The following is a 26,914-nucleotide window of genomic DNA, read 5'->3' as shown; positions in this document are numbered from 1 at the left end:
AAAAACCCTTGAATTTGTCTGTCTTTGATATTTGCTGTTTCTTTGTTGAATAATTTGAATAAACAAAAAAAGTCTTCAACAGGCATTTTCTGGTAATTGAGAGGAAGACACAGACCCTTATCATTTGTAGATTTCTTTTACTGTTGTTTTCAGTTACATGTGAGTAGACAGGTAGCTAAAACACTACCATCTTCAAAACAATCATCACTTCTTGAGAAGCAATAAACAAATAAAAGAAAACATTCGAGTGCTCAGCATAATGTAACAAAAATATGGCAGTAGTTGGTACTTTTATCAACAAGGCACCAATGGTATCAATATTAGATTTTTGTCCCTGCTTCTGTTTGAGGTTGCCGGAATAATAAAACTAATGTCTGAAGTGCGAATGTCTCTCTGCACCAGCACTGGCTTCTATAATTCCTGCCTCAAGTGTAAAGGGCAGCTGGGAATTTTGATGAGGTTCAGAAGTGCCATACCTTTGTTTCACTGGACAGTGAAGGAGTGATAATGACTGCCGGTGAACAGGGAGGTGATTAAAGGAAGTGTTTAAGATGAGTGGCATAGGTATTCATACTAACAGAGTAAAAAAAAACACAAGTATATTGTCATTGTTCATAGAGAAAGGGCAGTCCTCCAGTCACACAGGGGCAGAGTGGAGACAGATTGGCTGAAATCATCTGTTAGTCCACATCTTTTGACCTGATGCCTTCCTGTTGTGTTAGAACTGTCCACACTTCAGTGGAGGTGAGCGTTGAGGTCGTACTTCTCGCAGAATTTGTCCGTGAAGGGGATGCAGGTTAGCAACTCGCACCAGTCACACTTGATTGGGTAGACATAGAAGAGCACCACAAGGCCCGAAAAGAGCCCGACAAACACCAGCAGGAAAACGATGATCTGACAGCGTTTGCGGTACATATCCATGCGGCCAAAACTGATGTAGGGTAAAAAAGCGAAGGACAGAAAGAAGCCAGAGATGAAGCCACAAATGTGGGCGAAATTGTCGATCCATGGCAACAGCCCAAAGGCAAAGAGGAAGAGCACCACACACAGAAGCTTGGTAAAGGCCCTCCAGGGCTGAGCAAGGATCTGCCAGCTCTGAAACAGCTCCACGAATAGGCAGGCCAGGATCCCAAACTGAGAGCCGGCTGGGCCCACCTGACACAAAGGGAGCAGAGAGAGGGGCGTTAGCCTACAAAAACATGGTCACATCATTTACAATGTCATTTAAAAGCATAATATGGGGTTCTTAGTAAACCTGAAGAATTCCCAAATGGGAAATATCTGACGCATAAAATGGCTGTGATGTCCCTGCACTGATATTTTGTGAGTGTTAATAAAGTGGTGATTCACCTCTGCTCTATAGGGCAAAAAGATGGCTGAAGCTAAGTTGCCAGTGATGCCACTGAGAATGTAAATGATTGAGATGCGCAGCCAGCCTGCCAGCTTCTCCAGGTCCCTCAGGATGGTCATCTGAAAAGCCACCGACACCAGGCAGTGAAGAATCCTGGGAGGGCAGAAAAGGACAAAAGTGCTCATGTGTGTGCCATGTGACATGTGTGTGCGTGTGTGCGTGTGTGTGTGTGTGTGTGTGTGTGTGTGTGTGTGTGTGTGTGTGTGTGTGTGTGTGTGTGTGTGTGTGTGTGTGTGTGTGTGTGTGTGTGTGTGTGTGTGTGAGAGAAAAGATGCACTTGTTGAGAAGATAATTCCTCTGTGTAGACGAGGCAAACCACTCAGCAGACCGATGACTTTGCCCATCAACAAAATCAGTTTCTATCTCACTAAAGCTTAATGAGTTCATGTAGCGAAGGCACTTTGTTTAATTACCCAGGAGACAGATAACAGACAGCTCTTAACAGTGAGGTCAGCTCTTTGTGCTGATTAAATGACAGGTCTGAACTACACTAAAGTAGTGCTGTCAGTCTGAAATGCAAAGTGCATAACTGCAATTAATTCATTCACATGTATTTGTGACATGCAGTATGGAAGCACAATGAGAGCAACCCCAGCTATAAGTGAATACATTTTTTCACTAAAGTTTACCTGAGTATCTTTACTCAGACAACCTTTATATACATTTGTTTTTGTTGTTTTTGTGATACGAGCTGGAGTCAATTTTCTTGTATGTGCACAACACATACAGTCCTTGAAAACACTGATCTAGTATACCAGGCTGGAACAAAGTTGGCTTTCAGTACTTTGTTTTGACTGACGCATAGGCTGATAGGCTGACCTTATCTGCAAAATTGTGGTTCTAGTTAGCAATATTTCCTTTTCTCTATACCATTGGGTAGAAAGTACATATGTAAGGTTTTTGTTTTTTATACTATTCATATTTGAAGCTGAAACTACCTGCACCAAACAAAAAAAGCAAATTTGTTGACAGCTTCTGACTCACCCAGCATGCAGGAAAAGTGAGAGCCAGAGCCTGTAAAACTGATCTGGGATCTCAGGGTTGAGGAAAGGCAACAGTCCACACACATCGTCCATGCAGTGCACCTGAAGAAAGACATAACACAGCATATTAAGTAATGGCCCTCAGTTATACTTATACTTTTAATGTGGCAATCAAAGATCACAAATAACATGCAAATGAAGACATGCTCGGGTATACAAAATAGTACATCAGACTAAAATTAGCAACAGATGCAGCACTTCTTGCATTAAATATCTCCATCTATCCATCCATCCATCCATCCATCCATCCATCCATCCATCCATCCATCCATCCATCCATCCATCCATCCATCCATCCATCATCTAATCTAGTGCCAGGTTGCAGAGGCAGCAGTCTTAGCAGGGTATTGCAGACGTAAATAGTCTCTATTAAATGCCTTCTCCTTATGAGAAAATAAAAATCTCATTTGTGTATAATAAGGAAAAAGTTGCTTACTTGAGAGCAGAGAGTAGCCTCCTCGTGAAAGTAGCCGTTCATGAAATCACAATATTCCCGGGATGTGATTTCACACCTCAAAGAAAAAAAGCATTTCATAATTTAGTAAACTAGTCGTGTTTTTTTAATCCTGTTTTCAACCAGTTCAGGTTAAATGTTCATCAGAGGTTCATTAGCTCTGCTCACCTCCCTTTGGTTCCAATGCAGCATGGTCGGCCCGTGATGGTACAGTCTATGTGAGGCAGGTTGGTGTGGTTCCCTGTGTTGTACCTGGTACAAATCTAAAGAGCCAAAGCATCATTTTTTTTAACATTTTTGTAGCAGTGATTTTAAGTTTTAAATCTTCATCAGTGCCAAAATGTGATATCCTTCCCAGATTAATCAAAATGAAACAAGATACAACAGTTTTACTTGCGACAACTTAAGATTTCAGAAAGAAGTATTACAAAGTAAATGTAATTAATTCCCCCAAGCATTTAATCAAGGTCAAACCATACAGTATGTGAGTGATCAATTATGACTTTCAGACACCTTTATCTATAATATACATCTTTATGCTTAAATACCAGACACAGTTTTACTGCACTTACTGGCCACTTGCTGATGTCATCAGGCCATTCATGAGGTGATACTGAGGCAGGCTCTAGACATATCCTGAAACGAGACAAACACGCATTATATTTACCAGCCAGTATCATTTAAACTGTACAATAAAATAAGTACTAGTGTATCTTACCTGGGATCCTGATGACACACAGAGCCATATTGTCTGTCTTTACCAAGTAACTGGGGAGCGCTGGAATGACTCGGCCACTTTACCCACACAGCTAGAGTACTCTAGAAATAAAGCCACAAAAAAATGTGTTAGAACTTCCCACATCGTTAGTCTGTAGTGAAATTATAAAGATCGAAGAACACAAATAAGAACTGGGCTTGTTTACCGACCGAGCACTCCTCCTCTGAGGTTTGGACACAGCCGGAGCGATCGTTACGCACACAGCAGGCAGAGTTGCTTTCGATAGCTCTCTTTTCCCTGATAAGTTCATGCACCTGTTTGTCCTGCCGCATGCACGGAGAGAATTTGGCCCCCAAGTGGATAAGAGCTTCCTAACAATGCATAGATAAAAGGAAAAAAACATCTCAAATTTAGTATTCATTTAAAAGACATTTACACATGTTTATTGCTCGTATTTTTTGATCGTCTATCAAGAGAGGAGTGCTTACCGACCCCGGCCCAATCCAAAAGTTCTCCTGCTGTACAAACTTGACATTTTCATACACACCTTTGTTTCTTAAAACCTATGTCAGAAGACATACACACATCACAAAGAGTACTCACAAACTGAGTCAAAATGATATGAAAATGTTATGAAAGTGTGTTAACAAATCATCAAAACTGAGCCGTTACTCACAGAATCAACTGTCTCATGCTGAGAAAAGCCCACTGGTGCAATACCATAGATGCATACAGCCAGTATAGTGATGAGCAAGTGGACAACAGTGATCCAGTATGTAAAAAAAGGCCTAGAGGAGATAGAGTGTATGCATTTAAAAAAAAAAAAAAAAAAGTTCTCATCATCCATCATTGTCATCCAGCAGAGAGAAAACGCTCATTAGTCAGATCTGTGAAGAGGTGCAGTACCTGTGGTCGTCCATGTCCTCTATCTGCCTCTTTACGTAGCTGTCAATGCGCTTGCGGTAGGTGCGGTTTGTGAGCTTCCCTACCATGCCCAATCCATAAGGCCTCTTCTCTCGGGCAAAAAGCTTCTTGACAGGTACAACGATGCGCTGGCCACGCCGCTGCCCTGTAACGCTCACCACCTCCTGCCGCAAGGGCACCTTTGGTGGTCCTGGTGTTCCTTCTTTGGCTTTGCGCCACCCTCGCTCCAGAGGTCTGAAATAGTTAGCAAAAGAGATGACACTTCTGCATCCTCTGGCTATATAATCATCCAGATCAATAATTACAGGTTTTTGTCAGATTGGTTATCAATAGAGCTTAAAAAAACGTATTATTTGTTGTGTGTATATACATAAATCAAGCAAAAATTAACAACAACCATTTTTTTAACCACATCCCTTTATATTATACACTTACTGTTGGTTTGAAATGTTGTGCAAATCTCACTGTGAAAACTGTTTTTCAGTAACATGGATTGTGTTATTCATTATTTTTCAAAATGATGGTATCAGTACATCCTGAATGGTTATCTCTGTGGCCACAGTTGCTTACAGCATGAGATGACTTCTCTCCAGTTCCGTCTTATCAAGGGCGCTGCCTGTCAGCTCAGTCTCATCGTTCTTGCTGTTGGGCTCTGCGTCTTTCATGGCCGCCTCAGACGGCGACTCAAACACCTCGTCTGTGTATGTAGACAGCTCCTCCTGCATCAGAATATCCTAAAAAGAACATTGTGGAAAGAAAATAGTGGGGGTTTTAAAATGAGAATTATCATTCAATTATAAATAAACATGGTTACACGGCAACATAACAACATTGTTGTTTTTCCTGTCTTACTCTGGCAAAGAAAGATGTGTCCAGTTCATCAGGAAAGTCAATCATGTCCTCCTCCATGAAGCTGGCGGGGGTGAAGCTGCGTCTTTGGGCCCGTTTTAGAGTGCTCTCCCGTATTGAGCGCCCCTGAGAGACAAACACACACAAACAAACACATATGTGCATTAACAGCTGCAATCTTTCCATCATAGACGGTGAAAAAGGATTACCCTACCAATAAAGTCCAATAACAAACAAGGAACATGTGCAGCGTTTTGATACACCTACCCTCCTGTTTATTTATTGTGTATATATATATGTTATTTTTGAAAGCATATGCGTATTTAATCTGTTAAATGTATCTAATCCCTCTAGTTCACCTTGACCAGCGCTGCTGCAGCCCTGAAGCTCATCTTTGCCACAGACTCCCTCTTCCGTCGACGAGGCAGTCGGTTGAGACCTGAGCGGGAGCTAGTGAAGGAACAAAGCGAGGCAGCTCCAGGGGTGATGGGGGTCTGAGGCACGCTGTAGCCATCCACCTCCTCCACCATACGGAAGGCACGTCCTCGTGCCAATGGGTCCACGATCTGGACACCAATGGGTTCAGCAAAGGGAAGTTAGAAAGAGCCACACAAAGATTTATCAAGACAGGGAGCCATATTTAACCTCAGACATTCAACATTCACATGCTGTAAATAAATCTATTTTACAAAAGACGAAGGCTCAAAGTAAGGGGAACATTTGCTCATAATGCCCCTGTGTGCCAAGTTGAACACAAGCCTCTAATTTGTATATTTTTTTTCAGGTTTAAGTACATGATTTTCCAACATCTACATGACATAACTTCACAAAAAACATGGATTCAAAAAGGGACAGCATTCATCAAAAGCAACCCATATATTCCTTTACCTTTTGCATGCCATATTGTGAGGAGGGGACATAGAGAGGAGGCGGGGTCTCCGTGCTGGTTAAGGAGATGTTGTCCTGGCTGGGCAGATCCATCTCTCGTATCACCTGTGGCTTCAGCTTTCCGTATCGCAGGCTGCAGTGGCGAAGGCTTTTCCTCTGCCATTTCTGCGTTGCATCGCCGTCCTTACTGACCCCAAACCAGTCCGCTGTTCCCCTAACACCACAAACACTGACCTTTCAGCTCTGGATCACCAAACTCGCAGCACACATGCTTCACTTCTCACAGAGAGATTAAATGCTGTCTGGCATGGTGAAACTTGAGGTGTAAAGGCACTCATTGATGGCCCTCTTAAGAGCCCCCGTATGTGGATGAATGAATCACCAAACATGCGTGAGACTGATAAGACTTTACTTCCCGGGCTGAAGGAAAGTGTCCTAGACAGTGCAAGTAATAGGCACAGTAGAGGGAACAAGCCTGGGCATGATCAGGTACACACACACTGAATGTACAAAGTCTACATGTTCAAAGAAAGAGTGGGCAAGATAGCTATATACTGGAATCGGATGCTGCAGATAAAAAGCAGATTTTTTCAGATTTTCTAATTTTAATTGACACAAGCAGACAGCAAATCCAATTACCAGAGAACAGGGAAATCTTCTGAGATTTGAATTGTGTCCCACTCCACTCCCATTCCACCAACAGTTGATGAATATACATGCAATCACGTTGTTGAAGTTGAAGCCTAATAAGTACCAGAGCAAACAATGTTACTGCACCCCGAGGGCAGGAAGTGGAAGTGGAAACAATCTTCAAAGGAAAGTTCAGGCAAGCTAGCTGTTTCTGCACTAATTACCAGCTGCAGAGTGAATGTTCGGTTAAAGTCTATTTCTCACTAGCTCAGCTCACGCTTTCCATCAGTGAATACATTTTGCTAGTTTTCTGCTCTCAAAATATGTTTCAGTTACAACATTGTTCAGCTAGTATTCTAAGATATGTGTGCATTTCACTGCAGCAGCGGACATAAGCTCACTAACCTTGATTTCTATGAGTATGTTTTAACATTCTCATGGCCCAGCAGGCTTATATAATTAGTGTCCAAAGAATCCTTCAAACCTGGCATAAACCACTGGCCCACTAACATGTACCACTCAGCAACAACTTGTCGTGATGAAAGCTGTTTGTTTGCCCCTATCAATACCCGGCTGCATTAGTCATGCACCTCTGAGTAAAGGGGAATTCATAACAGGACAGCTTTTAGTTTCAGGTCCTCTTATGACTCATTAAAAAGGTATGTATGACTTACAGCTGCAACAGCTGGTGACTGAGTGAGAAACTACATCTATTGTGACTCTCGTGAGGTGTGAAGTGAGTAATAATCAAAATTTAAGGCAACATTGTCAAAAAATGTTTTTTGAATTATGATTGTACACTAGACATACAGACAGTATACTCACTGTTTTCCTATAGTAAATAAGTAAATATACACCCCTGACCCGAACACCTCTACAGTCTTGTGAGGGGCTTCCTGCCGTACCTGAGCAGGGTTCTGGAGAGCGAATGGTGTTTCCTGATGCTGCGACGAGCAGCCCGCTGCCCCTTAATGGGAACCGTGTTAATCCGCTCAAAGTGCACCCTTCTGCTGCTGTGACCAGGCAGAGCAGGAACGGAGGGTGGCGAGAAGGAACAAAAGGAAGGAGAAGGAAAGAGAAAAGACAACAACAGGCAGTGAGAAGGAAAAGTGCAGCTGGACAGTGCTGTAGCCATCATGCAGAGAGAGCAAAGCAGACTGTTAAATTAAGACTTGGTTTTCATTGAGATTTAGAACATTAGAAAGGTTATTACCAGGCAGATGACAGAAACAGTCATGCAAATTGGAAAAAGGTAAGGAGAGCAGAAATACTGTAGTAAAATGGAAAAGGTTTTTTTTTACATGCCATGGGACACAGGCTGCTAAAATCCTCCATTATGTAAGCATGAGCTGCTTATATTACATGATGTAGCATTTCATTCTATAACCTACAAAATCTGATAATTCTTCATTTTAGAATCCAGTGGTTCTCAACCAGGGTGTTGGAACCCCCAAAGGGATCGCGGGAAAATTTCATTGGGTCACCAGATGTTTGTGTTGAAAAATATTAAAGAACATATTAAAAGTCAAATGACACGATTTAGTCTGGGTAATTATCAGTAATATAATTTGCCTCAGAAACAAATTTATTGAGTGTGAGAAACATCTGGGATTTCCGGCAGGTTGGGGAGAGAAATGCACCCAAAATCCACAGTGCCTGGAGCATACTGGACAACAACTAGGGGCTAGTTCAAACTGAACTAGGGGGTGATGAACACAAACGTTATTGTTTGGGGGGTCGCGACTGGAAAAGGTCGAGAAACACTGTTCTAATCATGAAACATGCAACAACACACTCAAATCAAGACATAAATATTTAAATCCAGTGTATTGCTAGCTGCGTTTACCTCTTTATGGTTTGAGTGATGGATGACTGGCGTTGTAAGACTGGCCGCCGGGTGTCAAAGAGGTCGCGGGGGGGTGACTGGAGGTGAGAGGTCTCGACTGGCATACTGATGCTGCGCAGGAACCCCTGCCTCTTTACCGGCTATACAGGAAAAGATGCATAGGAGAAGAGTGAGCAATAGTCACAAAAAATGACAAAGATGACAAAATAGGAGAAGGGGATCTGGCGAGAAAGAACACCTGAACAAAAGTGGGAGGCTCGTCTAGTGACATCTGAGCCGTGGGAATGTCCAGTCTGAGCCAGGGAGGCTTTTTCCTCTGCAGGCTGCTGGTGCTCTCCCGCCGTGGTTCAGCCATGTTCTCTGTCCCACCCCAGGCCTGCCAGCTACACGGACAGAGAAAGAGAAGATGATGTTATTATGAGTCTCAATGAATCACATGTTATCTTAAGTAACAACACATAATCGAAATGTTTGTATTTATAAATGTATTGGTCACAATGATTTTGTGCTGCAAAATTGTTTCACAAGAGGGTGCTAAGGCCCCTTATTTTATTCAAACAAGGGCGTTCACATATTTCTGTTCATTTGATAGTAAAGGGGAAACCACTGAGAGCAGCCTACAGCTGTTAATCCCTTCCCCAAAACAGTTCACGGAGCCTCTTAAAAGAAAAAAAAGTATACAGGAGACTGGGAATGTTTGCAGGCTTAAAAAGAGTTCCTTAACTCTAAGGTTAAAATCAAATTGAACCCCTCTTAAAGTTGCTCTGCATCCAGCAGACATCTATCAGAGACTAATGAGTATGTATGCATTACCACAGCGAGGTCTGTGGTCCAAAGGAGGTGCACAGTCAACCCCACCATCTGACAGCCTGCCTGTAGCTGCAGCCTTGTTATCACCAGGCCCTAGGTTTATTGTCCCACCATCTAACCTCACTTCTCTGGGCCTGCGGGTTCATTTCCTGTCGTTTTCTAAACTCCCACGGAAAACTGCTCAATTATCGCTTAACAGTACACATGCACCATTTGCACTTCAAATAATCAAGCAGTAACACACATAAATATATTTTTGAATAGTTATGCATTCATCATTGATTAAATCAATATTTCACCCAACAGACAGGAGGAATGTACAAAATAACGACCGCCTTTCTGCAAAGCACAAAATGTGTAAACTTGCGAAAGAGGGTGTCTCCTCAACTATGGAGCTGTAAAACCAAATGAATTTGAAGAACCCCTGAAATAAGTACTGTTTCACAAGATGGCATCGTCACACACGTCTTTATGTCGCATCAGGGGCTTTGAGTTTGAGCTCTGAGCTGGTCACATCCTCACTTCTCTCGTTACAGATTCAGCTCCTTCTAGTGACCACATCTGCTTCCCATTGCCATTTCAGCGCACCACAGGCTTCTGTTTTAGCCCTAGTGATGATGGGAAGTGTTGTCAGTGGAACTCAGCAGAGAGGGGAGGAAAACCTCAGACTGAGGGCAGCAGGGGTCATCACCATCATGTGTTAATATTTAAACATGGTCTCGCTCTAGCTGACAGATATTTCTTAATCCAGCAGTTCCCAGATGCATTATGGTATTTACTATATCACACGCTGACATTCCTACCACGTTATTGAGTGTGCCAAAAGAGGCAGAAAAACTAGATTGGATGTTTATAAAACAGCAGTATGCATTGTTAGTTGTTAAAAAAAGGGGTTTTATCTTTCATTAACTGTCATTCTGGAAGGTTATGGCCTATTAGGCTTTTACACTGAATGTTGACTCATTCTGCTTCACTTTACTCTATTTTTTTGTATCACTAAAGAAAGACTGCAAAGTAATCTGCCTGTAAATTCACTGAGATGAATCATAACTGCAAATCCAGTATCTCTGCTTGTGCACAACAGCCCTCCCTCTTGCCCCTGGCTAGGACCGCCGACATTTAATTACTTTCCCCATTAGCTCAATCAGCGGGGCTCCTGATGTAGAGCAGATCAGTGACAGGAGGGGGCATCGGCTTCATGGTAGCATATTGAAACAGACTGGGACTGAACTGAAAGCAGACAAGGCAGGAACGTTATTTCCCCCCATGCTAAACATTGTTTGATTGCTTAAGCTTTGGCTCCTCCTGATGTAACTCAGTTTGCCCTGAATGCTGCGTTGATGCTGTTCAGCCTCCAGAGAATGAAGGAGGGGCGGTTCGAAGCAAACTGAACAACTCTCATTGTTTCTGCGCTTCTCCTCCTGCTTTAGGCTTTCTTCCCAGCTAATGTCTCCCACTCCTATCATCCTTACATGCATGTGGTCTCTGTGTGAGTGATTGCCATTTACAGGCAGTTACAGATTGATAGTTTCTTTATGCTTTCTGCCTACTTGCTTGCCCGATTAAACCCACAAAGACAATCTTTGAAAAAAACTAATCAAACTATGTAAATGAAGTCAGAGAGTGACGGAAAAATGTCACAGCCTTAGTACATTTGTAACACACACAGCAGCAGATCAGTTTTCTGATCATGCCAAATACACATAGACATGTAAAAGTAGCCTTGCAGAAGATGCCATGAACACTTGATGCATTAATGCAGTCATGCAGCTATTGTTATGGTTTGCCATTAGCCCACTGATCAGTAGGCCGTAAGAGCATTTGGTCACAGCCCAAGGTAAACCTCCAACGTTTGTCAGACAGCTAAGCCAAGTGCCTTGGAAATCCGTCTCCCTCTTTCTCTCGTCCTCCTCCAAAGTCAACATGGCAGCCAAGCTGGCATGGGTTTGCAACTCGTGTCTTGGGAGGAGTTTAGCTTGAACAGTTGGCATTGTCATTTCTCAAATGCAAGCATGTCTATGACAGCCCCCGACTAATTTCTCACCGTGAGGGAGCACTCAAAATGTCAGTCATCTCCGCCATCGGGTGATAAGAAATTGCAGAGAACAAATCACTGCACAGAGAAGGTAAGACTCAAGGCGGGTCCCCGTCTGAGAAAGACGGCTCTTTAAAGGAAGAAAGTCCTTCAGAAGGAGAAATATCCTTGGGGGAATAAGAGCTGATTGAATTTTGCGTTTGGCAATTATCCAGGCTGGAGGATTAGCATTCCCTTGAGCATGTTATCTGTTCATGGTCAAGTTTGACGGTTAAAGAAAAGCAGTTGTAAGGTAATGGTTTTACTGAGACAAGACTATCCTATTGAATTCATTCAACCTGATCAACTGCTTAGTGAAAGCACAACAATGTCTTATCTTACTCTCAAGGTGATGGTACTTTTTTCTGGTTGAGATGTCGTATGGTAACAATTCAGAGCATGTAATAGTTCCCTCCAGTGTTTACATTCCCACCACATATTTTAGACCACAATGATTTAATCTAGTTTCTCAAAAAGATTTGTTTTTACTTCACAATTCACATCTAAAGAGAGAAAAAACCCACAACCATTACTTTGCAATGAGCCTCACAAGATTGGCTTCCTGCCGTTGTTTGCTCCTTGAGAGAAACTAACACTTCCTACACAATTAAAAAGACCCATGACAACCCTACAATGATTGTTTTTAATTATGTGGCTGACATTGCTTCTGCAGGCCACTTCTTCTCTCCATTAGGCGGGGGAAACGACCGGAGGACAAAACACAGAGGACAAGCTGACGTCTCTCCAGGTGCAGGGACGTCCAGCAGGCAATAATGACCGGGGCTGACAGGCATAACCAGCACTCTCTTTCTCCGTCTGGGGAGCTGCGATCTATTGTAATACCTTCTGCATACAAACTCAAGCCCAATGATGTTTTCCATGCAATTATTTCATATAATCACTTGGTAATGGTCTCCAGTCATGCAGAGAAAGGCACTGGTTTATGACAAGAGCTGCCACAGGTGAGGCTTAAAGACAAACAGAAGACTGGCTCAGTGGATGGAGCTCTTAAGTGCCACTTTGAACACATTCAAGTAAAAAAAGAAATCTAAGTGAGGGTAGGGGCCGTGCTACAGCTTCATTTTGTGCTTGTTCATTGTGCACAACATAACCAGCTTTTCTCAAACTGCCCTCACGCTTCAAATATGTGCAGAGGCTTGCAAGAGAGCATTGCCCTCCTGTTTCACATTCATCATGAATAAAATAGTAATCTGGCCATGGCCTCTTTTATTTTGGATCCGTCATCTATTCTGCAGATGCCTTGTTTAAAATCTTCAGTCCCTACTCACTATTGTACATAAAGATAAATTAAGAACGCAGAGCATTATAAACTGAACGCATATGATCTCAAATGTACATCTGGCACTACCATATTACACGTTTTAGAAGAAGAATTTATGATTCAAACATTTCTTAGATAGTTTTGTCAAATATTTTTTTAAATCCTCTCTATCCGGAGCCATTTCGTATCTCATTGCATGCCATACCCACATTCCTTAAGATCTCTGGCTGCACTGGACCCAGCTGAAATGTCAGAGAAGGAAACCACATGAAGTCTAACCATTATGGACAGGAGCTGGCTGGTTTCCGGGTACTGAGTGTACTTTATTGCTATGCACTACTCTACATGAGGCAGGCTAGCTGCGGCCACACTGAGGGGGGCTGACAGAGCTGTGTCATTGACGCTGACAAAGCCTCAGGTGGCTGGCCAAGTAGGGCCTTGCTTGCTCCCAACAGAGATTAGAAAGTCAGGGTGGACAGTATGTAGGAGGAATTGCTGCCTAGCATGCATGGTAAGTCGCCATGATGGATGACCTCATTAATCTGGATAGTGAGAAGGCCGGATACCTCATTCTTGAGAGGGGCAGCGCTTCCTGGCCCCAGGCCTTCGTTCCCGCTCTCCCTCGTTCTCTTCCTGCATGTTGCTTCTGCTTCTTTGTCCATTGAAGGTAAACTTTTTGACCAGTTTGGCTCAAATCATTATTGCAGTGTTACCTTAACAATTTCCCATGTACTAGCAAGCTTTTTTGAAATTTCCAGGTTCCAGTTTGCTGAAAACCTCATGGCACAAACAGGTTATGTTTTGTTTTCCCCATGCTCTAACAGTTAGTCATTCACTATAAATGCTCCTGCTATCCATTGTTTCTTATGTTTAACTCCATGCTGGAGGCAAGGCTTGACACTGGAAACAATGGAGGGAAACCAGGCTATTCAGACGGTCACTCTCCATATGTTATTCTCTCACTAATATAACTAGAAACATTCTTGGTAAAGCCTCTACTCAATATAAGAAGACATGCAAAGCAAATTAGATATTTTCTACACACACTTCAAGCTAATGTTGTGAAATCAACCTTGATATACAGTAGCTGTAGCCCCTGAAAGGGGAAATCATAATGATGAGCAGAAACTCGTGACCACATAGTCATTCTAGTAAATGGGTGCAGGCATGTGGGAAACCATATGAAGAAGCAACAGATCTGGCAAATCACCCCAATAGACGATCTAAACATAAATAATTCACACTCAACACTACAGACGCATGTTCTGTGTAGGTCCTACAGGCGTCTGAGGCCCATCTGCGCATTAATTGCAGAACTATGCTTTTGATCTTTATATAGCACACTGTGCTTCCAACCAGGGTTGAATTAAGAAGCTGACAAAACTACAAAGCTACTGATATTTCATTTTGGTTTGGAGAACAGAAACCGAGACAGAAACAGGCACTAAAATAAATGTGTTATACTGCAGAGCAAACATTAACTCCAGATGACATTACCAGTAGATTTGGATAAAAAGTTTCATCTATAATATGATCAGTAGAGCATTTCTCTGATGTTTCTCTTCATTTCTGGCCGCTCTGGTGACTCTGAAAAGTGTGTGACTTTAACACATGACTTCAAGACTCATTGTTCCTAAACAAAAATAAAATTGAGCTATTCAAAGTCCAGCCTTAAAGCCTCTCTCTATCTCTCTTTCTGACCATCTTACTAGGAAGAAAATACTTTGCAAAATACAGCCGAAGGCAAGAGAGTGAAGTGAAACTGAGCACCAGTAAAGCTGCAGTCATCTGAATTGACCCTAGTGACATGTGACAGGCTGTCACACCAAACCTTACGACATTAAAAAACACACACAGCGAGACAGCAGAAATATCCTTCACAGCTGACCCTAAGATCAAATGTCACAGCTATCTGAGGGGGAGTCACGGACGCAGGGCGGGGCTGCTGCTGCAAGGTGGGTGGTGGAGGGTGGGCATGGCTGATATGCCCAGCCAAGAAGGGTGGAGCAGCTCATGCCTTTTCCCATGTTTTCCACAGATCTTTAGCTCAGGCTGTCAACACTCTGTGGGGTTTTACAATGAAGACTTAACCCCTTACTCTCAGTGGTTTCAGTCCGTAGTGACAGATTTGTATCGGGTCCATTGCCAGACTCCCTCACTGTCATAACAGTGTTTACTAAATGACAGGATCGAGTGCCAGAGATATGAATAGCTCATGAAAGTATAAATGGCCTCCTAATAGCGGGCTGTGTGCATGTGGTGTATTTATAGAGCTCAACTGCAAATGTACGTCTGGATGAAACTGTAGACCAACATGAAAAACATCCTGCTCCAGATCTCTAGGCAGTGGACTGTTTTCTGTAAAAAAAAATATATATATATTTTTATCTCAGTCTCAAGAAATAACCACCACAAGAAGCAATATCTGTATGTGCCTGTACCATCGCACTGCCTGCCCCGCTTCCCGTCTTTCTCTACAAAGCCTAATATATTGTGAGGTGAACGCAGGTCCTAGAAAATTGTGCTTGTTTATTTTATCTGCACACAATCCAGCCTTTCTCTGTGCAGCAATATCCTGCACAGGAAATCAATATGAAGGAGATGTGAGGTGTGTTAAAGAGTACAAAGGAACAAATATATTCAATTACTTTAATCTCTGTGTGTTTACAAACATCAGCCAACTCAATTTTTGGAGTTGGCACAAAGTTTTCTTCCTTTTTGCTGTACAGGTCAAACATTATTACCTGCGTGACTAATTCAACACTTGAATTATTTAGTAATAAGTAGTCCTGCAGGTTAATTATTTACTACATACTTGCTACTGGAGCGGCTGTGCACAGCACCCGAAAACATCTCTGTTCTCAGGATTGTTAGCGGGCCTGGTTCAACTCACAACTGATAGTACGGGGCCTGTCTTCACTTCAGTGGAAAAATTAAGCTCACTTAGTAATTCTGTGTAATGCATCAGTCCAGAGCTGTGGTTGTGTCTCTGATCTTGAGATAGAAGCTGACGGTAAAAACTCCCTCAGCGTGGGCTATATATATCTCACAGGCCAAGACAACTAAATACGGTTTAATACAATAACAAGGGAGCTGTGTGAATATTCCATGACCACTTGTGTTAAATAAGGTAACACCCTTGTTGAATCAGCTCACAGTCAAACGACCTTCACCACTTTGGGATGAAGCAGTTGATAGGCAGTTAGTTTAAGGCTGGAGCTCCAGCTGCCAAACTTGAAATCTCTTTGTTTACTGTAATAGCTTATATATCTTCAACTTACTGAATCTCCAGCTGTACTGCCTATCACAGAGTGGGAAAATCTGCTTTTATCCAAAGCGACTTACAATAAGTGTATTCAACATAGGTATTCAAGAGAACTACTAGTCACCAGAAGTCATAAGTGCATCTCCTTTCTTAAACAAGCATCTAAGAGCATAAACCAGAGCAAAAGTATAGTGCAGAAGCAAATTACTACGAAAACAATAAGTGCAACAAACAAATACAAATACAATAAGTGCAACGACTGATACGAAAACAATAAGTGCAACAAACTAATACGAATGCAATAAGTGCTACGAGGAAGGCTCAGGGGCCCCGAGGCAGCAGAGACAGTATGTGCATGACAAACATGGACACTTAATGAAATTCAACAAGACTGTGATACTCTGACCTCTTCTCAGAGGCTAACAGTGAACGGTGGTAGATGTTCAAAGCTACAACTAGAATGTATAAATAAAAATTATGACTGCAATGAACCTACATGTCAAATATATAATACCACAGTTTATTCTGCACAAAGGGTTGAGAGGGATGAGAAGCAATTAGATTAAGCTAAAATTCTGTTTGCATAATACAAGCAATGAATGACAATAAAGATATTAATATAATTCAATTCAAAATGGCATGGAAACTCATAACTATCAATGATATTACCACAGCATGCAAATGCTATCGTTTCCATTTTGAATTACATTATTAGACGAGGCCTGCAAACCAGACCAAAATTATGATCTTGGAGTGCAGCCCTTGTCAAAGATGTAAATGTCCAAATCTCTATTTGCACTACTCGACATAATCAGGAGATCAATAATATGAAACCTCAAACTTTCTGACAAGGTGATTTCCCAACCACTGATCTGCCCTGGATTGACAAAACATCTTAGATTTATCTCTTACTACGGGAAGACGCTTTAGACAACAAAGGGAAGTAAGCCATCTTTCTTGCAGAGCCCTGTCCTCCCAAAAGTGTCCTGAGAGTACAAACAATCCCCTCATTGTCTTTAGGTTTGACATTCTCTCTTTAAGTGAGTAAGAGGAGAATCTCAGAAACAGTGTGCCCTAACAACATGTGATCCCCATCTAAATAGTTTCCAGCATGATATCAGCCTGAATCAAGACTACAAAAGGCTGCATTGTACGGCCTAATGTGGACTGGGCTGAACAAGGGTCATTGAGCAGCCTGATCGTAGTCAAAAAAAGCATAAGCAGGCTGAAGTTTTCATTCCTCCATCAATAGAAATGGCGCACTAAGCAAATTTCTAGCGGAGATAATTACTCAGGCAAGACGAAATAACTCCCTTATGGTTTAGCAGAGAGGTCGTATTTGTGTGAACGGTTAAAGGACAAAAGCTACATCCAAGGTGACAGAGAAAGATGGCACACAGTGTCATGCTACTATCACAACTGTTTAGGTTTATCTCTGTGCTCTAATCAATCAACAGGACTCAAAATACAAAGGAGAGAAATCAGCTCTGTCAGCTCACTTCCTCTGTGGGAGACCACCAGCATGGAGAGGGGTTCTTATTTTACATAGTGATGGAAGGAAGGAAGTGCAGAGTAGAGGAGGGGGAGACGTGCAGACCGAAGGCAGGAAACACACTGCAGACCGGGCGCATTCTGCATGTCCGGTCAACACAACCACGGAAACAACATACACATGCTCGTGCACAGGAACACATCCGCACTGCATATGTAAACATACACATCCCATCCATGGCCGAGGTGAAGCATTGTCACTGTACGCAGAAAATAAAAAGGCCCCGTTTGATTCAGAACGGTCGCCCACTCCGGCCTGGCGCAGAGAGTGATAGTGAGATCTCAGTGTAGTGTGACATTGAAGCTGACACATCTATTGAAGTAAGCGGATGAAGTGTGGCCTGTAGCACTGGCACAATGGGAATCAGCCTTTATTTGCATTGTTTCAAGCAGAGGAGAGAAGGGAGGCTGGTTTTTCATGACACAGAGCTATAAAAAGGTAACTTAAAGGCACTTAAAGGGATTTCCAAAAGCATTAAGGAATGATTGTTTGAACAGAATTCTTATTAAATTATACCTGTATAATAAAATGTAGCTTTAAATGGTAAAGTAATCCACAGCATGATGACGACGTGTGTGTATGTATAATATGTATAATAATGTATAATTTTATTTTCCAAAACACACTCAGTTCACATACAAATGAAATTACTTTACAGTGACAATTAACTCTTCATTTCTTCGGAATTTGAGGATTGAAATCTAGCTTCTTAGGAAAAAATATTTTAATGAGCAATAAACTAGACTTTTAGATTAGATTTTTTGTTTTTTAAAAATTGGTCAAAGAAAACTGAACAAGTTGGAAAAACCCTCTCCAAATGATTTATTCAGCTGTTGGCCTTCAATGTCCACAATCACTGCTAAATGTCTCAAAAAGCACCCTAAACTGAATCTGTATCAACAAGTGAGGAGGAACATCCATATTAAGGATGTGAGATGAAAACGTACATGCAGGTGTAATAAATACAAAAGTACCTTTACCTTTAAAAAAACCTTTACCATGGCTTAAAAAACTAAAGTGTTCGGACATCTTACAGTTACTAATCATAACCAGGATATTAATCATTCAAATCTAATATTAGAATATTCAAATGTTTGACTAATTTACTCTTTTCTACATTAATCATCCTCCTATCATACACTGAAATTACTGAAATGCCTCAGACCGGCAGACCTCTTACAGCCCAGAGTATAAATTATTGACTGCATCGGTTTTTACCACCGCAGGTTGTGAATATATGTACACATGTGGGCGGGTGAGCATGTGTGTCTATGAGTGTGTAGTGTGTACGTGTAGGTGTGCACAGCCTGAGTTCACAGTCAACTGAAGGACAGGGAATATAAATTGAGGTTGTTGGTGCCAGCAGTATACTTATGCACCAAAACACACTTACTGTCACAAAGAACCAGATTTTCTGTTTGGATGACGGTACAAACTTGATTCTGTCACAGGTAGAAGGATTTTATTTCATTTTTGCAGAGGCAGCAGCCGCAGAGACCTATTCAGTCTTTTGGTTTCCCCTCTGGATTGGAGGGAGGGGAAAGCATTTTTGTTCCAGACAACATCTAGGTCATTTTAATAAAGACTACACTTGTGAATCTGTTTCATCTGATAGAAAGGTAAATATGTGGAGGAAAAAAATCTGAAGAGGTAAAGAGCCATCATTAAAAAGAATTACACGCACAAATCTTGTCTGATTGGGAACGACTTATAGAAGATAAAGTAGTTTGACCAACGGATAACAGCTTATCAACAACTACAGTATGTGCTATAGTTCCCAGCGCTGGATGTGGTGGGAAGAGCACACACATTAATCCCATATACATCAACTACAATATGCTCAAAAAGGAATAAATTATATTTAACAAACATTGTGCTCGACATTTCCTTCAGACACACATTAGAAATCTGTGGGTCTGAAGGTTACTCAGTCACTGTGGTGGGACATAAATGTGGGTCAGAATGCATTTTGGCAGAAAGTATGAACTGTTGAGCAATGATTCAGAAAAATGTGAGGTCAGATTTGGGCGTTTGGGCAAGTGAGAATCACTCATCATGTCAGTGCCATTTCTATGACTGAATTTCAAAAGAAAGTTCAGTTTTTCAAGAAAAACCTTTCAGATGATAAAGAGCAGTCACAGATCCACGTGTTACTCTGTACATGGTAAATACGTGTTTTGAAAAACACTGAATGTAAACTGGTTACATTAGATGCACCATTTAATATAAGCAGCAAAAGTATTTTTACTTCTTATTCGCCTTTTCCTACACAATTGAATAAATTTAGACTCACGTGTGAACAAACTGAAATTCTGTTCAGTGCAGTGTTACTTATTTTAGAGATTCCCCAGAACTCTGATAAAGGCTACTTTGAGGAAGTGAGGGGGAACCCAAGGGAACACCCAGAGGTGAGGCCAGGGTCTCTGTGCTGGGATCAGGGAGATGTTAAAGAGAGGATGATGGGGGAGGACAGAGGAAGAATGAAGCCATACAGCTGGGCCAAGAGATCAGTGGAAAACTCCTGACAAAAGCACAGGAAAACTGGGAAGGCTGGGGCAGGTCCTCTGGGACGGTGACAGCTCCAGTGGCCTCCTCAATCCTGATTTAACTTGAGAAAACACACAGACTCCATTCTAAGGAAATAAAATCAGTTTCTCCCCCAGGTCACAGAGCACACATGTAGGGATGCGTCCTTACTCTGCTCATGGTTTGACAACAAGCAAATGTTGTCATGCAGCAGTAAACAAATGATCAGGGAATGTGATATTGGTGAGGAGACAGAATGTCTAAGTTGAGAGAAGTGAAACAAAAAAAGGCAACAAATTTGTCTCCCTGAGTGGGAGTACAAACTGACAGCTTCCAGGAATAATTGACTTTTCATTTGCATAACTTTTCATCTTTGTTTCTGCAAAGTTCTGAGTAAATATGCATCACCACATATTAGGCTTCCAGCGTGATGCCCTCACTATAACTGGGCGTGATCAACTGGGCACCATAAATGAGAAGCTTTACATCATTTTCCCTGGCACGCGACATTACAAGCTATGTCAACTGGAGAATGGAAGGGAAAGTTGGCACGGGTGTGAAGAGAAGCAGAGACCGTTGAAAAGGAAAGTTGAGTTACGGGAACAGGTACATGTTCAAATATGCCAACGACGCCTGGCTTGATTCCATGTAAATCCGTATGACTGACAACCATTGAGCACAGTCCAACAGATTACCTACAATTTATTTGTATAAAGAACAAAAAGTAACACTGAATAATAAAATGATACTTAAGAAGATGCACTATGGGCATACTTTAATGATCTCTCAGCACTCGTATTTCAACACTTTGATGGCTCAAGCTCAGTCAATAAATAGAGCATTATAACCGACTCAGATCCACCTCTTCTGAAAAAAGCCAGTAAAAGAAAAGTCACAGAGGAATCCAAAACACACCCTCATTTCTGGGAAAGCTGCTGGAGTGAGTTTGGTGCATGGTATGTGATGTTGGTGGGACTGTTGAAACGGTCCAGATATAACTGTGTGTGTGCAGCTCCATTGAGGGAACAGTCAACTTGAGTTTAGCAGTCTGGTTCACAATGAGGATTCACAGCCTCTGGGTATGACGACCGACTGTGCCAACGATCTCGGGGAGGGGGGGGTTATCCTATTTAAAACTGCACCCTCATTGCTGCTGTAACAGTGCTGGGATACTGTATCAGCCAGGTTGTTCCTTGGGTAGGTCCTCCAGCCAGACAATGATCTGTGAAAAACTAAACAACACAGTGCTGTCATTACAGAATTTAACAACTCAGCATGACCTCTTTGTATCCAATGAAGATGAGCAACGAACACAAAAAAACATTTTCTTTCTGTGTTTTTAAATGTTACGTTCTGGTAAGTCTAACTTTTCTGTGATAAGTAAAGTGGCAAGCTCACAAGTTGTTTTGCAATTATGGATGAAATCATTTATTAATGATAACACACCAACAACATCTGGGTTGCCAGATTATGTAAAATCCCTGGTGCATATCCTCATCCTGCATAACTTGCCCTTGTCTCAGTAGGTAGTCTTTTAATTAATGCAGGACAACCCCTCTCCAATGGACAGTCAAAAACCAGAGCAATAACAACAATCAATTGCACAAAACTAAGTGCATTTCTAACAAGGATACTGCACGGATATTTCACAAGTTGACCATCGAGTTATACCACTGTTATTTAAGCTTGTGGGAGCTTTGAAACAAAACCCTCTATCAAGGCATTTCACCCAGGTAAAACAACGCAATTGCAACATCGCTGACATATATATTTCTGTCTCGAGGTAGTGGGTAGTGTAAGATATTTATTGGGTTATCTGCGGACACGCCCTCTGAGAGCTCTTCACGCTTGAAGAAGAAGATCAAAGTTCAAGGAGCCATTGCTGTATGTCTATGAGCACCAGCCCGCTGGGAAAAAAATCCCATAGACCTGAGAATGAGCGTTGTCCTGAGGTTAACCAGCATCAGACACCATGTCAGTGAGAACAGAAGCTACAGGAACAAAAACACCCTGTAACTACAGACTCCAAATGAGATGTTTTCATCTCTGCCCCAGCCTAATGTTGGCCTCAACTAAATGACTGTGAAAACAATTCATAGTAACCTGTATTTTCAATTTAGACACGCCTCCAAATCTTCTCCAAACCTTTGCATCAGAGGTTTCTAGTAAATCCTGTGAATGCTGGTTCATGTACGACTGACTGGCTCATGACAGATGAGGTGCTGACTGAGAGAAGGGCAGGGTGGCAGGGTGGCATGCTGGCAGACGGAGGCCTTGGAGGCTCAGAGGTAGACCTGAAATAGCCATGCTGCATTACAGCATTACATCACAACTGACTTCACCATCATGGCTGCCGCTGCATCATGCCACCACCGAGATGTCATAGGATGGGAACAGTTGAATGCAACTGCTGTGAGTCACACAACCGAGCCGTCAAACAGGGGAAGAAGGCAAGCAAACAAGCAGCCAAAGGATGATGATCTGTACTAGCAACAAACACCACACTTCCTGTATAATTAAAACCAATCCACCACAACCAATGTATTGGGCTTTTTTCCCCCTGCTAACATTCCTTGTTGTGTGTGCATGACAGACACTAGAGAAACAACACTATTTCTGATTTTCCACAAATACCACATAATTTCACATCTGAGACAAATCACTGTTCCTGCTCCTGACAACTTAGTCAAAACCGTAACCACATCAAAGTCAAAAAAGGTACGAGCTGAGAGAGCACCAGAGCAAACACAGCCTGTGGGCTCTCTCACCATCAATCCCCTGTCAAAGCATACCTGACATGCTTTTAAAGCTAATGTCTGTTTGAGCTCGGTTGCGGGAACAGTTGTAACCAATATATTTAGCAGGAAAGTATGTGTATTGTCTGCAAAGTAGCAGAACAAGTTGGTTAACATGTTTGACCTCTCCAGAAACTGCTGCCGTGCCCCACATTCACAAATCAATCCAGGAGACAATCTTGTTGAGACTGTGGCAGTTTTCACACAAAAATGCCGGTGATGACAGACACATGACAGTCCCAAAGAAATATGTAATTCAGCTCTTATACACTTCTGCACTATACACTAACAGGGAGTAGGTTAATCACTAGTTGACTGGAAGCACCGTTTATCTTGAGCTGAATTTTTGCAAAGCAAGTATAGAATAAGGCCCAAAAGTTGTATAATGTTTCACTGCGCGTGGTGTCTTGTGTTTTGATATATTTCCTCAAAGTAAGAATGAAGAGTTGGACATCTAAAATAAGCAGATTCAGAATATATAATATTAAGTGATATAATTATATAGCGTGGATATTAGAAGCTGCTTCGGGGAACTCTTAAGAGGAAATGAACTTCCTTCAACAGAATGTTTACATATGAAATGCTTAAAGGTGATAGTGATATAGATATCGTGGAGTAAAATCTACTTGAGCAGAGAAGGAAGTCGCTCTCCCTCTGTGTGTTTTTTAATCCAAGCTTCTTTTTGCTTTGTTAACATAGCTGCCTGCGTTTGCTTTTAGTGTATCTGCACTGCGTTCATATGGCGTTTACAGCTTCTGTTTGTTTTGTTTTTGTTTGCATTGTTAGCTGAGAGCCGCCAGCTCAGACGTCGCCATGTTGAGAGCCATTAAGAGGCGAAAGAAATGCTCACAATTTCTTTTTTAGCACCTTTAAACTAAAAGCATGGAGAATAATGAGATTATTCTATAGGATAGAAATCAATATAGTGGACCCTTCAAGAAACACGTTCCCATTAATTATTACAGAAAAGGACAGACTTGAAACAGTAAGCTATATGTTAGTGTAAACTTCAGGTCGCCTTTAAATAAGGTTTCTCAAGTGAACACTTTTTTGACTTGTGATACAGATGTGTTTGTTGGAGAAACAGCCTGAGGTTACTTAGAGAAGCATGTGCTACACATGGGATTGTTCAGCCCAGTGACGCTCACTTTGCCTGAACTCAGAGCGAGGTCCGTCCAGAGACTGAAGAAAATGACCAGCAATCACAGGGAGTACTCCCAGGTTTGGGAACGGGCAGATTTCAGAGGGCTTCTTCCAGGAAATCTATTGCTGAAGACTATGTCATCTCATCAACAGAGCATCAAACCTACAAAGAGAGATCATTCTGGGCTAAATAACCGTGTCCTGCTTGTCGATGCATCATCTTGAAGTGATTAGGCCACACATGAAAAAAATCCCTATGGCGCTATAGAGTTTCCATAGATGTATGGGAATAAATATCTATTGAAGAATGGCAATGAATGAAGGTTGACCACATGATCGCTGTGCGTAAAATCACGCACCGTGGCTCTTTTGAAGGTAACACCATGAAGCAGTTGTACGGGACTGAGCACTTGGCCAGACTGACAGACAGACAGATACCGCGCCATGAGTCATGCAGGCATGACTACAGAGTGGCCCCCTCTGCAGCCCCCTGAACGACTCACATACCAGCCAGTCAACACAGGCCAGCCCTGATGGTCCACCTGCCTCTAAAAGAGCTTCTCACAGCTCCCAAGTATCACGTACCCACATGCACCCACATAAGCATCCAAACACACACACACAAACATTGGGAATACTCTCTATGGAGTCCAGTTGGAGCAGATACAAAAGATGAGCATGACTGCCAGTATCACACATCAGAGCCCCTGCTTTATTGGTGTGATTACATCACCCAGAGCCATGATCTCCCCTCCCTCCATGTGATAAGGTTTCAGGAACACTAGGCACACAAACCAGGCCATGTGCTCCTATGTCCTGTCTGCCAAAATAACTCAGCAGTTTCTAATACAGTACGTCTATGGTTTCACTTCAGTCTGCCCAGGTATTGTAGGACATTGGAGCGCGTAACCTTTCCGATGTCAACAAGTTTGCAGTTTGTTAATATGCAAGCTCCCCTCGTGGAGCTCTTCAACTGGGATATGAGTCAAATCTAGACATTTAGATTTGACTCATATAACCCCTCCATGCGAAAGATTTTGTGGAATTTGTGCCATTTTGTGACTGCCTGCCATGAGTCACCATGTGTAAGCGCCTCATGAAAGCCACATTTTAAAAGAAAACAAAGCTCAAAGGAAGAAATAATATCATCAAGTTCAAAGGGTACGAGTGCAGGGAGAGGATATGAGAAGCGCTTACTGTATCACACTCTTCTCAATCCTCATTTTCATCATGAATTATGCAACATTTGTGCGTATCAAATGTGTGGTGCTGCTATTTGATTCACACAATCATGCATTAACATTCACAATTGCCTTTGAGGAAGATGATGGTGATGCTGATAATGAAGGTGGGAGAAGAGCGATGAGTGGGAGGAGGCAGGCAGAGGAGGAAGATGACAAGGAGGAGTGAGGTCATGGTGTGACTTTATGCATGATGTGCTGCATGATTAGTCAACAACATTTAGGTACATTCCTTTGTAAAAAAAAACATTACAATCAGGCTCATAAATCTTCCATCAGTCTCCAGCCTCATGAGAAAATGTTGCCTGATCTTTAAAATTAAACCATCCTGCCTTTGGCTCATACAGTTTGGTTGTAATGAAAGTAATTTATCCCTCATTTGACCAAGTTTTATTAAAAGAAGAACAGAAAGTAATGTAGCTTCTCAGCCTGTGGCTCATTTTGGACATGATGACATCAGGTCACACATCATTCATTCCACTTAAACATTTCTTGAATGTGTAGGGTATTTCACATTCTTTCACAGCTGATTGGGACCCAATTATACTACAAGAGCACTTTAAATAGCCTATTTTCACTATAAAAACTCCCCTACAAGCTGCACAAATGGCCTCATGTAACCTGGATGTGCCTCAGCTTACTGTGTCCAGGCTGTATATGAAGTTTTCCCATTTTGACCAATTGACCAACAATTCAATCGACTAACATAAGGTCGTCTATCCTCCTGTATCACGACGCCTGCTGCCTGCTGCCTGCCTTCCGTATGGGCGACCACAGGAGAATGAAATAATGACACAACTTACCCTTATAACAACCAGCTCAGATGATCCCCAGCAGTGGAAAAAAAAATGACACAGATGATTTTTTCCAAGGCAGCAGATGAGATGATTTGTCACATCATCCTGACAGAGGCGCAGTAAATAAACACGCTCCTTTTGCCCACCCCGCAGATGTTTCTACGCAAAGCCCCGGTGTGGTGGTATCAAACCAGGTCACTCTCGATCACACACCGGCAGAGGCAGTCCAGGGTGCTGGTACCGAGATGTGTCTGCCGTCCGGGTCTCTGCTCCCCACCTACAGACAGAGCATTCCCACACTGCTCCATGAATCCACCCGGGGTAAGTTTTCTTCCGCCGGTTGTAGCCTAATTCAGTTTGGCGGAGAGTCAGCCCCGCCCTGGACCGGAGACGGTCTGTGCAGCCCGTCAAGATCACCGACCAATCGGTGTGGACACGGGGAGGCGCTGCTCCTCCCGGTGCAAGGCGGTGACTAAGCGGTATCCTCAGTCAGAGGGGTCCGGGGATCGAACCCGGGGCACTGACGGCTCCACACATCTCCGTCAACCCCACTCAGTGTTTAATGACTACAATCTTAATAGCAATCAATTATTTTTATAATAGTCATTTCAATAATGTTGGGATTTATTGTCTGTTTTTATAGTATTTATTTATAATAGTCATTTC

At 42.3% G+C, this 26,914-nt stretch overlaps 1 protein-coding gene across 2 annotated transcripts; it reads right to left on the bottom strand.

The window, feature by feature from the left end:
• Positions 1-131: 131 nt before the first annotated feature.
• rhbdf1a (rhomboid 5 homolog 1a (Drosophila)) lies at positions 132-26,643 on the bottom strand. 2 transcript variants are annotated; one of them, XM_054607062.1, is made up of 19 exons: positions 26,255-26,643; positions 9,002-9,146; positions 8,764-8,903; positions 7,823-7,930; positions 6,288-6,501; positions 5,759-5,965; positions 5,403-5,525; positions 5,121-5,284; positions 4,533-4,784; positions 4,303-4,414; positions 4,115-4,189; positions 3,836-3,997; positions 3,627-3,727; positions 3,481-3,544; positions 3,077-3,171; positions 2,891-2,966; positions 2,396-2,496; positions 1,351-1,504; positions 132-1,155 (listed from the first exon to the last, which is right to left on the bottom strand). In XM_054607062.1, the coding sequence occupies exons 2-19, from the start codon at positions 9,116-9,118 to the stop codon at positions 736-738; spliced, it is 2,685 nt and encodes an 894-aa protein (XP_054463037.1). In that variant the 5' UTR covers positions 9,119-9,146; positions 26,255-26,643; the 3' UTR covers positions 132-735. The 2 variants fall into 2 exon arrangements, with proteins under 2 accessions (XP_054463037.1, XP_054463038.1); XM_054607063.1 differs by lacking the exon at positions 7,823-7,930 and having other exon boundaries at positions 26,255-26,642.
• Positions 26,644-26,914: the final 271 nt, after the last annotated feature.

This window comes from Anoplopoma fimbria, chromosome 11 (genome assembly GCF_027596085.1).
Source record: "Anoplopoma fimbria isolate UVic2021 breed Golden Eagle Sablefish chromosome 11, Afim_UVic_2022, whole genome shotgun sequence".
Lineage (NCBI taxonomy): Eukaryota > Metazoa > Chordata > Actinopteri > Perciformes > Anoplopomatidae > Anoplopoma > Anoplopoma fimbria.
Note: the sequence above shows the minus strand (reverse complement) of the source record. Positions and strands in the feature narration are given on the sequence as shown.